We start from the raw sequence: 13,960 nt of genomic DNA, 5'->3' as shown, positions 1-13,960 counted from the left end.
TTGTTATGGGAAAAGGAGAAGTAAATGTCTTAACAAGGAAAGGCGAAAAGAAAACCATAGCAGATGTTTATTATGTTCCTGGAATGAAATGTGACCTCTTATGTATTGGACAGCTTGTTCAAAAAGGGTACAATGTTTTCTTTGTGGATGATGTATGCACCATCATGGATAAAACAACCAACAAATGATGTATTGTTGAAGTGAAGATGACAAGGAATAGGATGTTCCCTCTCAGAATGAAAGCAGATTTAAAAAATGGAGAAGAAATAGCAGCAGTGACACAAGAGGCTTTCCAAAGCGAACCAAAAGATGAAAATTGGTTGTGGCACTTGAGATTTGGACATCTCAACTTTGGAGGTCTTAACTTGTTGAATAGAAAATGAATGGTAAGAGGATTACCATTGATAGAGAAACCAGACAGCCTTTGTGAAGGTTGTATCTTGGGGAAACAACACAGAGAAAGTTTTCCATCTGGGAAAAGCATAAGGGCAAAATCACCCTTAGAGATTGTCCAATAAGATCTATGTGGACCGATGCAAACTCCATCACTTGCAGGTAGCCACTATATACTAACATTTATTGATGATTTTACTAGAAAAACTTGGGTTTATTTCCTAAAGAACAAAAGTGAAGTGTTTGAAAGATTTTGCAATTTCAAAGCACTTGTAGAAAACCAAAGCGGGCTGCATATCAAAGTTCTAAGAACTAATAGAGGAGGTGAGTATATCTCCAAGGAATTTCTACGTTTTTGTAGAGAAAATGGAATTCACAAGCAATTTACCACTAGGTACACTCTGTAGCAAAATGGAGTTGCCAAAAGAAAGAATAGGACAATCATGGATATGGTGAGGAGTATCTTAGAGGCAAAGCATTTGCCAAATGATTATTGGGCTGAAGCTGTACACTATGCAACGTACATTTTGGATAGATGCCCTACAAAAGCAGTCATGAACAGAATGTCGAAAGAAGCATGGAGTGGGACAAAGCAAGGAGTCACCCACATGAAAGTTTTTGGATGTGTGGCTTATGCTCACATTCCAGATCAACTTAGGAAGAAGTTGGACAACAAAGGGGAGAAATGTATTTTCATTGGATACAGTGAGGAATCCAAATCTTACAAGTTGTATAACCCATCCACCAAGAAGCTTATTATGAGTAGAGATGTTCAGTTCATTGAGGAGGAAGCTTGGGATGGAAGCATAGAGAAAACAATGAATGTTAAAAACTCTTTGTCACATGATGAAGATGATGAGGAGATGGCTGAAATACATCCCCAAATAGCAATACCAACACAAGGGTAGCAAGAGACACCCTTGAGGAGAAATGAAAGTGCTTCTCCAAGCACACCACAAGGAGGAAATTCAATTGCTTCTTCAAGCACTTGTACACCCAATGAAAGAGGTAAGAAGTTCAGAAATTTAAGTGACATTTATGAACAAGAGGCAACAAATGAAGGTATGAACTCTTTGTTTGCTTTATATTGTCATGTTGATGACCCTGTTCATTTCGAAGAACCAGTTAAGGATAGGAAATGGATAGAAGCTATGGATGAGAAGATCAATGCCATAGAAAGAAACAAGACATGGGATTTAGTTGAACTACCAAAAAGAAAGGAAGTCATTGGAGTTAAATGGATCTACAAGACCAAGAGTAATGCTAAAGGCAAAATAGAAAGACACAAGGCAAGACCGATTGTCAAAGGATACAAGCAGCAGTATGGGAGAGACTAGGAGGAAACCTTTCCACCGGTTGCTAGAATGGAAACAGTGAGAGCAGTGCTGTCCATAGCAGCACAAAACAAGTGGAAAGTTTACCAAATGGACGTGAAGTCAACATTCCTAAATGGAGTGTTAAAGGAAGAGGTTTACATTGAACAACCTCTAGGCTATGAAAAGAAAGGCCAAGAGCAAAAAGTGTGTAGATTGAAGAAAGCTCTTTATGGGCTGAAGCAAGCACCAAGAGTGTGGTATAGTAGGATAGATTCCTATCTACTGGAAAATGGATTTGAAAAATGTGAGGGAGAACCCACCCTCTACATCAAAGAAAAGGATGGTAAAATACTAATTGTTGTGTTATATGTTGATGATGTTATTTTCACAGGTAATGATGATTATCTTATTGAAAATTTCAAAACAGTCATGAAAGAAGAATTTGAAATGACTCACATGGGTTTGCTGAGATACTTCTTAGGAATAGAAGTAGAACAAAATTGAAATGGGATTTTTATCTCACAAGCGAAATATGTTAATGAAGTGTTGGAAAGATTTAATATGCAGGAGAGCAAAGCAGCAATCACTCCCACAGTGATGGGATTAAAACTCAGCAAAGAGGTGCAGAAAGGATTTTGATCCTAGTTTATACAAGAGCATAGTTGGCAGCCTCATGTATTTGACTGCAACTAGGCCGGATATAATGTATGCTGTTAGTTTTAATTTCCAGATCCATGGAGAGGCCAAAAGAAGCACATTGGCAGGTAGCAAAAAGGATTCTGAGGTATGTTAAAGGTACTAAAAGGTTTGGCATTTTACATACTACTTCAAAATGTTCAGATTTAATTGGATACATTAATAGTGATTGGGCTGGAAGTGTAGATGATCGGAAAAGCACATCCGGTTATGTTTTTCACATGGGTTCAGGAGCCATTTCATGGGCTTCTAAAAAACAGCCTATTGTAGTGTTGTTTACAGCAAAGCAAAATATGTGGTAGCTACAGCAGCAGTGTGTCAAGAAATTTGGATGAGAAGGATGTTAAGGAGTTTATGCCAAGAGCAAACAAAAGGAACTGGGATGTTTGTGACAATATCTCAGCTATTGCATTATCCAAGAATGTTGTGTTTCATAAGAGAACAAAACACATTGACACAAAGTTTCATTACATTAGGGAATTGGTAAACAATGGTGAAATTGTTTTACAACACTACAGAACTTAGGAGCAAGTTGCCGATATTTTGACCAAACCATTGGGACAGAAAAGTTTTGAGTTTTTGAGGAAATGCCTGGGTAGGACTGATAATCCAGCAGTTGAAATTAAAGGGGAGTGTTGGAATGTAATTTCAACCGTGGCATTTATTGGAGAAAACCGCCAGTCCCTTCCCCACACCGCTTTTGTTGTATAGTGGTTTTTTCCTTCGAGGGCAGTGACCACAATCAATGATGGACACGTGGCCACAAGCACTGTTCCAAAACAACCATTCCCTGGCAGGTAAAGTTTGGTAAGATGGGACCTCCGGGTAATTGCGTCAGCCGTCCGTTTAAAGAGGGCAAGATCAACAGTTGGTAGCTCATGAGAGTGAGAGTACTTCACTCTGCCTGTCTCTGAATTTTCGTGCGATATGGTTAAAACAAAATTAACATATCGCCATACTGAAAAATTAATGAAATGTACTGTGGTCGTAAATTGTAGGTAAAGCATTTACTTTGTTTTAAATTCATGGATGTAATTTCTTTTTACACGGCACAAGTCAAACAAAAGGGTTATGTTATGTTTCTTTTTGTAGTTGAATATGATATGTAATACGCACAACAGCGCGTATGTGTGAAGAAAAAGAAGAGGGCAATACGCAGAGTGTGAATGTAATTTTTGTTAAGAATATGTAATGTAAGAGAATGCGCAGCAGCGCAAGTGAATTTTTTTTTGTTGTTCATTGAGAAAACGAATGTGAAAAACGCAGCAGCGTATGAAAGAAATTTAAATTTCAAAGGAGAGACAGAGTAATTTTTTTTGGGTGTGTGGAACTGAAGCATTCTCTGGTTGTAATCCCTCTGTTAGAGGAAGATCTTATTTTGTAACAGTAGTATTTTTAATGAATACAAGCATTCTTTATGCATGTGTAAAACTCTGTCTTCAACAAACAAATTTTTAGTTTCTTGGGTTAAAACACAGCATTTTTCTCTATTCATTTTGTTTGGAATTATCAAAAATTCCCAACAAAGATTCTTCTTGCTTCGTTTAACCTTCAAAAAACTAGGATTCGATGCTCCTCGTTTCTAGGGACGCCTTCCAAAACTGTAATATGATGAGCCCTGCTGCAACTTAAAATGACGTGATCATGACCTTTAAGTTTCCTAGCGCGTGGCCATCACAAATTTATTTTCACTGAAAACCTCAAAACATGTCTAGGGTGAGATAGTCTTCTGCCTCGAGCGTCTCCTTTATACCACAGTCTTCGCACGAACACATGAAGTTTAGAAACAACTCAGTTGGGCTCTCTTACCACTTTAGGACAATCAAACTAAAACCAAATAAATTATATATTAAAGATTATCACAATTAATGATGTGTACATATTAATATATATTTGGAACAATTGAATTCTTAGAGTTTTTGGGATTCCAATAACTACTCAAATTAACCCAAACTTTAATCACGAGGATTAGTTGTCTAGTTGGCTCTGGTGGGAGACTATGTACATTTATGGAAATTCAAAGGCATAATAAAATAGTAAAAGAGCGCTCTCTATTCAGCCCACCCATTCTATCTAACTCAATGAGCTGTATTAGGCACTTAAAAGGCTCCTTTCACAACATTACATTTAGGCACATATATAGGGAGAAAAAACAAATTTCGGATCTCCTATCAAAGAGGGGCGTCGTAAGGGAGCATGGTAAGTTATTTTTTGTTGCTTATGTTCACCACACTATGTGGAAAGGGATTATTAGTTTCTCCTGATCTGGAAATACTTTTTGTTCTTTTATAAAAGTTTTGCATGTTTGGATATAATTAACGGTTAGAAAATCTTACCAAAAGAAAGTTGTAATATTTTGTTTTGATAAATTCGCACTATGAAATCGTAAAGTAAAATCTATGATCCTACCATAAGAGCAAGGAAAATCAAGCTGTAAAAACACGAGACAAACCCATGATATATGTACTCCCTCTTTATTTGAATGAAAAGACCCTTGTTTTCCTCTGAAAAAAAGAAGAAGAAAATGTTAAGAATAATCGATATTAATAACATTAGTAACTTAAATTGTTTAAGTTTCTGTTTCCTGTCTACGCACTCGAATTAAGTTTGAGAAATGTTAAGAATAATCAATATTAATAACATTAGTAATTTAAATTGTTTAAGTTTCTGTTTCCTGTCTACGGACTCGAATTAAGTTTGAAATTTTGAGTAAAATTAATGAATTGCAATGATGATGCTCTCCAGTAAATCTTAAAAACGAGAACCCAAGACAGGCATGTGACAAAATTCTGTACGGCTGTCATACCGAGAACCCCACAAATGCATGTGGCAGAATTCTCTGTAGTTGCCGTACTATTCTATGTAGTTTTACATAAATTTTGACAGAATAATTGCCTAGCGATCACAATCACAACGTAGGCATGGTCTGGCGAAAGCATCGTATGCAGATGGATGTCATCCATGGTACTCCAAAAATATTCACAAGAATATGCACGTTACTCGATAAGATAGTTGATCTCTAGAGAAATATGAATACAAACATCTCAATTGCAAAACAGAATTAACATGAACCAGTCAGTCCAAGGGGTGGTTGTCAATTTCTGCATCCCCATTTCAGCTTCAATGGAAGCTCTGGTGTCCGGAAATTAGCCAATTCTAATAAGAATATTTTAATACTCCTTTGTTTGGAATCCATAACATAAACGTGTTCAATCAAGTTCTGAAACAGAAGCTTTATATTAATGACAGCACTTGAAACCAAGTACAGCACAACACTTCAACAAGCAACCAAGTACAGCACACCACTTGAACAAGAGATTAGATTAAAATTTATTACCACTGATAATAGTGTACCTTACAATATTTTACTTTGAAGTGGAGCCCACGGATTGATCAAGAGATTTCCTTTGGAATTCGAATGGAGAATATATTACAGATGCTACATTATTTCTACTGAATCCACTACTTGAACAGATCATCAATCGTACCAGTATTACATTCAGCTTTGAGTGAGCCTTCGTGTCTTTGGTAAGTATACCTCATCTTATTCATAAGGTGTATGTTAGTGGGTCTTTGTTGGTTAAATTTGATTAGAATTTCACTAAAAAGTTGAGGATGGAAATAATTTTTGGCAAACTAAACTATCTCAAGAAGTCCAAGCTCATTCTTACCTACTGAGCAGGTATGAGATCTACCTGCTTATATATCCAAATTATATGATCCATGGGGGGCTATAAGCCCTTGAAGGATTCTCTAGTGGTGAGTATGTCTGCATGGAGAGGGATAGTCCTCTGGTATTATCCTCCTCGACACCACTACCATGTAAAGGATGGGGAACATGAACTTGAAAGCTGTTGTTAAGGCATGGTCATATTCTCCGCTGATTATGGCGGTGGCTCCTCTGTACGTTGATATATGATAGTTCAGGGAAATTTTTTTGCCCTGTACATTGTAAGTCACTGGTTTCAGTGTTGTTCCCTTATGCAGATATGCATTCCTTAACTAGCATTACCTGCTAGTAATCCGAATGAAAATAATGAGGAGTCCCATTACGAGGGTTTGGTCGATTCCAGGCTGCACAACAAGGCTGAGAACATCGTCTCCTAACATGATGCCCGATGTCGCTTGTTTTCGTGTCACCTGTGCCATTGAATGACTGAGTTAGTACCTCTCGCATACCGAATACACTCCACCCTACTTTGCTTTAATAAGTAAAACAAACATCATTATGGATTACGTTATGTTCGAGAAGAGCAAACCTGAGCGATAATTTTTCGAGAGGCGCTGAATACAGTGAATGAGGAGCTCGGTTTGCAGCCGGATCCATCGATTTCATAGTCGCAAAGATTCGTGTTCCGTCTCTTTGTAGTGTTTAACACTACTTTGGCAGAGGGTTTACTCCAGAAGAGTGTCGACACAGACTGTATAACGCTAAACGCTGGCTTAATCCCACTCCCATAACAGTCTCCTCTAAATGCTTCCCATCGATTGTTAAAACTCAATCTCTGCTAAACCCAAAAACGATTTCAGAAAAAATGATAAAACCTATAAAGTGCATTCAATGTCTAAAAACTTGGAATTAATCAAATCAAGCAAAAGTACCTTGTGGCGGACAGTAAGAATAATGTTCCCCACAGCATCCATGAGAAAGAGTAGGCGTTTGGCATGAGATGAGTAATTATCGACTCTGAAGACCAGATTTCCTGAGGAATCAAAGACTGTGAATCCATTGGCATTAAAGATGAGCGATCTCTTCCAAACTGTGAAGGTTGCAGGAGAGAAAATGGGAGAGGGAGAGGGAGAGGAACAGTGCTCTGCACAAAAGTTATGATGGTTGCCGGTGGAAACTGAAACTTCTTGTTGGGAGGAGACACGAGGATGCACCTGAGGCATTGTTTCTTGCTTCGATCACCAACCCACGGAAATGAAGACGAGGTCGGAGCCAGTTCGGAGCAGAAATTATGATGAACCATAATATAGGGTTTTTCGGAGGTCGATATATATCTGTGGTTCCTACAGAGTTTTTGTTAGATCTTTATCTCGCTATTGAAACATGGAATCCGCGTGTGCAACGTGTGATATAGTAAGCATCGTTTCCCAACAATGCCGCGTAGGTTACAACCATCTCAATGTGGTAATGGTCCCCATCAAAAATTAAACGCAGTTGGACGTTTTTCGTTTATAACATCATCTTCCAATGAGGAGAGTGCATTGAGAGTAGAGTGCATTGAGAGTGGGGTAATGCACAAGCGATGGAGTTTTGGGTTTGGAATAGATTTATAAGTAAAAAGATTTAAGCGCTTATTAATCTATATAAAATTTTATTTAAATTTAAATTTGAAATTTTTGCTTATGAATATAAAAATAATTTCACTAAATCATTTCAAACGTTTGTAACACATTATAAATTTAAAATCCACTATACATTGCATTGGATCACATATCCTTAAATACAATTTTAAAATTAATGTTTTGAATTATTTTTATAGATAATATAATTTTTGAGAAAATATAATTTTAACTTTTAGACATAAATATTTTAAATACTCAAATTATAATTTATCCAATTGAACTTTAAAATTTTAACGATCTTAAAACAAATTTTACTTAAAATTGACCCAAAGTCCTTGAGAAAAAACTAAAATGAAACTTTTAAAACCTAAAAGGATAAAAAGGGACAAAAATGGAACTTTTAAAAGCTAAAAGGAAAAAAATTAAAAACAAAAACCACTAGGACGCTTAAAACGCAAGGATATATGCTGATATCGTTGTTGCAAACCCATTTTTAATTGTGTCAAAAGGATGCAGAGTGTTAGCTTAAAAGTATCAATAAGTACTTTAGCGTGAAGCATGCCGGCAACGTGTCTGTCACTTAACAGTGGCCCTTCAAGTCTACGCTTCCGCATGAGGTGGTACCACAACTGTTCCAAGGACGGCCTAACAGAACCCACTAGTGATGTTCATATCAATAAAGTTGTAAAGCCAGAGCTGTGGTCTGTGTAGTTTATGTGTTTAATGGTTAAGAATATATGTTTTTTTTTTAATTATAAATTTAAATTTTTAAAGGTAGATTATATTTTCATATAATCATATTATCATTGTTAATAAGGGTTTAAAAGAATTTATTAGTAATGTTTGCACATAATATAAACGAAAATTGTGAAAAAAAATGTGATTCTTGTTTAATGATTAAAAATATGTATTTTTTAAGAAAATTATAACGTTAAATTCAAAGATAATAAAGTATATCTATAATCAAATGAGGGTAGAATATTAAATTCCTTATCACCAAAACAAAAATTCTTATTCACTAATTTAACTCACCCTAAAATAAATTTATCGCTATTATTATTATTACTACGCCAAAGCCATTCTCTCTGCAGGCTTTGTATGTCCAAGCATTGTTCATGCAAGCCAATTTGAGCGACACATCTTGTCGTTGAGCAAGCGAAAGCATAGCTATCTTGCCATAGCTCCACAAAGAGCGACGCCACTCACTATTGCCGAAACGTTAGCCGATAGAGTACCTAGTATTTTACAGTTTCAATAGCTAGATTGGAATAGTAGATCCATCCCAGGAGTTTGCAGACATTCAAGATGCAAAAAAAAAAATCATAAGCATCTGTGAAGAAGTCTATCCCCACTACTACGATGGTCGTGAAGTGATACATTGCGCCTTGGCCATGTCTATCACATAAAACACCTCCAAGTGACCCTTATCGTTCACCCATTTGGTATCTCCACAAGACATCCACCTCCAAAAAAAACCTGAAATCACAACTTCACAGAGCACGAACCTTTAAACCATGTTAAATAAAAATCACATGGCATATCAAGAGAGATAAAACACTTCTCAGAATAATCAACAATTTGACCCCTTTACAATCTCTTTAAAATTTGTAACATCAACTCTCCCAAAAAAAAGCCGTGCAATTTTAACTTTTTTATTTCAGGTTTGCTCACAAATAAATCCATCAAAATGGTAAAACCATAAGAAAATGATAAAACGTCTGAGGCCTCTCCAACTAAATTTCATGGATCTGACCTGTTGACTTAAATCTCAGGATATGTTTGCCTCGCAAATCATTTAAAAAAAGGATTTTATCATTATACTTCTGGTTATAATTGGTTATAATATAATAACAATATGTGTTATAAAAAGGACGAAATTTCAAATTGTTAAATCCCCATTTCTATCATTTAGACGCATAATGATTTCGTCGCAGTTATAACAGTGGGTTGGTCCTCCTCCACCCATATGTACACCTCTATAACCTCCGCCACTGTGTACTCAACCTGTCCCAAATGGCGATCCTGCCTGGAAAACACAGATATCCAACATGCCAATTATAGATATCCAGTAAGGAAAGAACCGACGAGAATGTTAGGGCATGAAGGTTAATAGTAGTATCTAAGAATAATGAAACAAAGGCACTCCAAGGATAAAATGATTCACAGAATAACAATGAAAGGAATTCGAAGACGAATAAAGAGAAAATACAAGTGAACACAAGGTTGTGAACAAGGAAAGAGGCATTGTCCGAGGAGGATAAGGAGAAGGAAGAATAGGAGTTTGATGAGAGAATGCCAAAAAGATATGGAAGTAAGTCAATGAAAACATTAAGTGAAGAAACAATGGCCATGAATACTCCTCTCTTTACCTAAGCAACTTTGGACAAAAACAATCTCTCAAGCTCTAGAACATATAGGAACAAATAATGATCATGTCAAATTGATAATTTGTTGATTCTCCCAACATTGGATTGTTTCATGTCTTTCTCATATACAGATAGGAAAATGGTTTTCTAGTAGATATGTACGTTCCACCAACATTACAAAGATAAGGAGGCCCGCTGGAACTCTTGACCTCTTTGTAGAAGTAATTTGAAGTTAAGAGCAACATAGGAGGGAGGGATTTCTATATGACACTAAGTAACAAAGAGAAAAGGTGGGGAACAATACAAGGTGTCGATGCTATGTACTAGTAGTGTAGTGGTCTCTTCGAGCCTTATGGAAACTTGAAACTTCCTTCCTTGTGACCATCCATTTTTGGTCGATTTGGCATTGCATGCAGTGCCTTGGTGGATTTGGCATTGCACGCAAGGCCTCGTGGAATTAAGCCAATATTATGCTTCAACATGTTAATCTTCTCATACAATCTTCTACATTTCTCCAATAAAAACGTGAGACATTAATGCTATGGAGTAAAGCACATAGCTACATTTGTTTGTGTTTATATCTTAAAAATATCAATGAACAAATTATCAAGAGACTCCTGTGCTTGCAGCGAGTGAAGATATCTCAGGATTTTGTTAGGTCCCTATAATACTATTTTATACCCATTATTGTTATTGATGTGCCCATGTGGCCCCCATATTGTTTTTTCCACGGAAAAAAACGGTAACCTTTTATTAAATAATTAATGAAAAGTTACACTAGCAGATGCAATGAAGCATTCAGAGATTGCCACAAGGGCTCAAGTGCTTTCGCACCCCACGCAACATTAGAGAACTAACGTGCACAAAGAAAAGAAAAGAAGAGAGAGAAAAAGGGAAGAAGAACAAGCAGTGAGTAAAAACTCAACGCATCAAGTTTTTCTCCCCTTTTTCTTTTCGACCTTGCGCCATTCTCCTTGAGTGGGCTCGGTCGTGGCGATGACAATCTGTGTTGTTTCATTCGGAGGTCCTGTCTCTTTGTCTGAATCTGAAGTATCTGAGTGATGATGCCTTTTGATGCCTCCCATGCTTTGATCCATGCTTATCATCTCTGCCTGATTTTGCTGTGTTTCTACCTGCTCTGAATGAGATTGTGAGGTCTTGTTGTCTGCTGTATTTTCCTTCTGGTTTTCTATTTCATCTTCCTCTATGGTGATGTCATCTTCCTCTGCTTCTGTTTCTTCGTCTTCTGTTACTGAAGGGGCTTTCTTTTCCGCGGCTCTCTTCTTTTTTGCATCATCTATATTCTGCCAACCTTTGACCTTTCTTTGCTGTGGCTTGCTCTTGTTGAGGCTTTTGCATGCATTGAACAGATGACCTGTTTGTTGACATCCCCTGCATCTGAATGCTGTATTTTCATAGTCCAGAGTCTATTTCCACTGAGAATTGTTGAAATTCAGAAAAATGCTTTCAGGTAATCCTTGGCTAAGGTCTACCTCGACGCATATCCTAGCAAAAGTGAAGATTCCTTTTATGTGCCTCTCTGTGTCAATTTTTAACATTCTTCCAAGAGTATTCCCTATGGCTGCTAAGGTCTTGAAATGCCAAAAATGTAACGGGAGATTGTGCAACCTTACCCATACTGGCATCCTTGATACCACCATAGTATTTGCATCGAAGTCCGGGAACCATGGGGTAACAAACAAGCCTGCACTGCCCCAGAACCATGGTCCTTCATTGAAATTTTTTTCCCTTTCTTCTGCTACGAGGAAGATTACTATGAAAAAACCCTTCGAACATAAGTGTATATGGCAATCTTTTGTCCATACCGTGTGGATCCATTGGTACAGAGCATCCGTTTTAGGCCAGAAGCCATTAAATCTACATATAACAGCTTTTCTCTGTAGATCTGAGAATATACACTTTACCTCTGGAGTATCCAGCAAGATGGAGGGACTCTCTGGCATTTGATCCACGATATACTGCCCTGGAGGTATATTGGCATCTGTGGTTTCTTTCCCCTTTGTAGGGTCTTTCCCTTTGGCTGCATCTCGGTAGTTTCCTATAGGTTTTGAAGAAGCACCCTTGGATCCGCCTCTCAATCGGTGACTGAGAATAATGGTTGAGTCCTTTTCAACCTTGTAATGTTGGAGCAAGTGATGCTCCTGCAAGCATATCCCAGAAAAAATTAAGATTTGGAGTGCGGCTGGGATTCCTAGTTTATCGTGGATCTCTTTTTTAAGCTCTAGTACCCTCATCTGATCCCATATCTGTACACAAATGTGCTTGCCTTCTGTTGATCTGATGAAGATTTGTTTCAGATCTGTTGTGTTTGCCTTGCTCAGATCCCATTTTGGGGTTTTGTGATCTAGATCTGTCGTGATTTCATCTTGCTTCTCCCTAGACCTGGCACGATTTGGTACCTCCCCCCCGGATCTACTGTATTTGTCCCCATCCTGCAGCCTGGAAATGGGAAGATCTGGTATTTCCCTCCCGGATCTGCAAGGTCCGCTATTTAAATGCATCGTCGAAGTGGTTGGAGCCCAGATCGGCGCTGCAAAACGCATAAGAGCCTCCATACGCCGCAAAAACAGATCACTATTCCCATACCGTAGCTGATCTACGGCTCTACCATTCAAAAACTGCCCTTGGTCAACAGATCGAAACCACAGAGCAACGAAAAGTGGCCTGGGATCTGCCGAAATTTTTTTCCCTCTATAGACATAAGTGTCTTTGCCGTGCCAAAGAAAAGCATTCACGCCGGAAGGCGAATCAGTACAAATCAGGATAAAAACCTGTTGGTTTTGGGTGACAAACTCCGGGCCTGCGATTTCTGATGCCGCCCAGAAGTATGCTCCCTGCACCCAGCAAGATGGAAAGTACCCCGGTCTCTTCGAATCATCGAAAACTCTCTCCTTAGCAGATTCGCCCGAGTGCCAAAAGGAAATAGCGTTTCCAGCGTATCCAGCAGCCAGGCGATTATACGTTCCATTGCTGATCAGATCTCTTGAAGCCCCGTCCGCGCAGCCGATCTCCTCTGAAACCCTAGGACTCTGATACGCCTCCATCGCTTATCCACTCTTACCCTCATGTGGCCCCCATATTGTTATTGTTGTGCCCTTACATTATTATTGTTATGTAGGATCTAATTATATTGTGACCCCTTAGACTCCTATATATACAAAGTAGGTATTGTCATTTGTGTCATCCAAGAATTGTTCATTTATTCAATGTAAAAGAGGTTTCCCCCTCGAAGAGGATAATTTTTAAATCGTTGATCTATCTTTTCTATGAGTTGGTTACATAACATTTGGCATCAAAGGTTTGGATTCTAGGGTTTTTCTTCCTGAAATAGGTCATCTTCACAATTTTTCTATAACATTTTTTTCTATGAGGTTTTAGAAGCTAAATTGTTTACCATGTGGAGCCGAAATCTTGGTGAACTTTTTGTAAAAATTTCAAAGCTTATTTCGCTAAATTTTTGGAGATATGATCTAAGGATGTTAGGGCTTTTGTAGGCTCTAGAATTCAATTTCAAATAGGCGACCTATGAAAAATCATCATAACTTTTGTTTCAGGCATCGGATTTAAATTCTATAAAAAGCGACTGAAATTGCACGAACTGTAGTTTTGTGCGTATCAATTTTGAAAGTTTGAAGTAGTGACATGTGGTATCTTGTACAACTTTGATCTACTAAACAAGTCCATAATCAGGTCATCGTGGGAGATTTGCCATAACTCTTTTTTGAAGAATCCAATGCCGATTAGACTTGTGGGATTAGAAAGAAGACTGATAGAGATATCACAGAAAGCAATGCCAGAACTTGGAAATTTGAAATTATAGAGTGATAACCATTTCAAGATCAAGCTCCTAAAAGCAAGAAAAATGTGTGTATTTCT

General features: G+C 37.7%; 1 protein-coding gene across 1 annotated transcript; it reads right to left on the bottom strand.

The window, feature by feature from the left end:
* Positions 1 to 5,711: 5,711 nt before the first annotated feature.
* On the bottom strand, positions 5,712 to 7,369 carry LOC149175529 (protein LURP-one-related 3-like). Its single transcript, XM_089422872.1, has 3 exons — positions 7,008 to 7,369; positions 6,665 to 6,910; positions 5,712 to 6,545 (listed from the first exon to the last, which is right to left on the bottom strand). Exons 1-3 carry the CDS (start codon positions 7,296 to 7,298, stop codon positions 6,414 to 6,416), a joined length of 669 nt encoding a protein of 222 aa, XP_089278998.1. The 5' UTR covers positions 7,299 to 7,369; the 3' UTR covers positions 5,712 to 6,413.
* Between the last annotated feature and the right edge of the window lie 6,591 nt (positions 7,370 to 13,960).

This window comes from Pinus tabuliformis, chromosome 4_1 (assembly GCF_031772625.1).
Source record: "Pinus tabuliformis cultivar Carrire ecotype Pingquan chromosome 4_1, CPIR1, whole genome shotgun sequence".
NCBI lineage: Eukaryota > Viridiplantae > Streptophyta > Pinopsida > Pinales > Pinaceae > Pinus > Pinus tabuliformis.
Note: the sequence above shows the minus strand (reverse complement) of the source record. Positions and strands in the feature narration are given on the sequence as shown.

What these genes read in the sequence shown, in the direction of transcription:
- LOC149175529 (XM_089422872.1), bottom strand. Translation starts at nt 7,298, where the DNA reads ATGCCTCAGGTGCATCCTCGTGTCTCCTCCCAACAAGAAGTTTCAGTT. An exon ending in TTCTTACTGTCCGCCACAAG is followed by an intron (nt 6,911 to 7,007) that starts GTACTTTTGCTT and finishes TGGGTTTAGCAG; the next exon opens with AGATTGAGTTTTAACAATCG. An exon ending in CTCGAAAAATTATCGCTCAG is followed by an intron (nt 6,546 to 6,664) that starts GTTTGCTCTTCT and finishes TCAATGGCACAG; the next exon opens with GTGACACGAAAACAAGCGAC.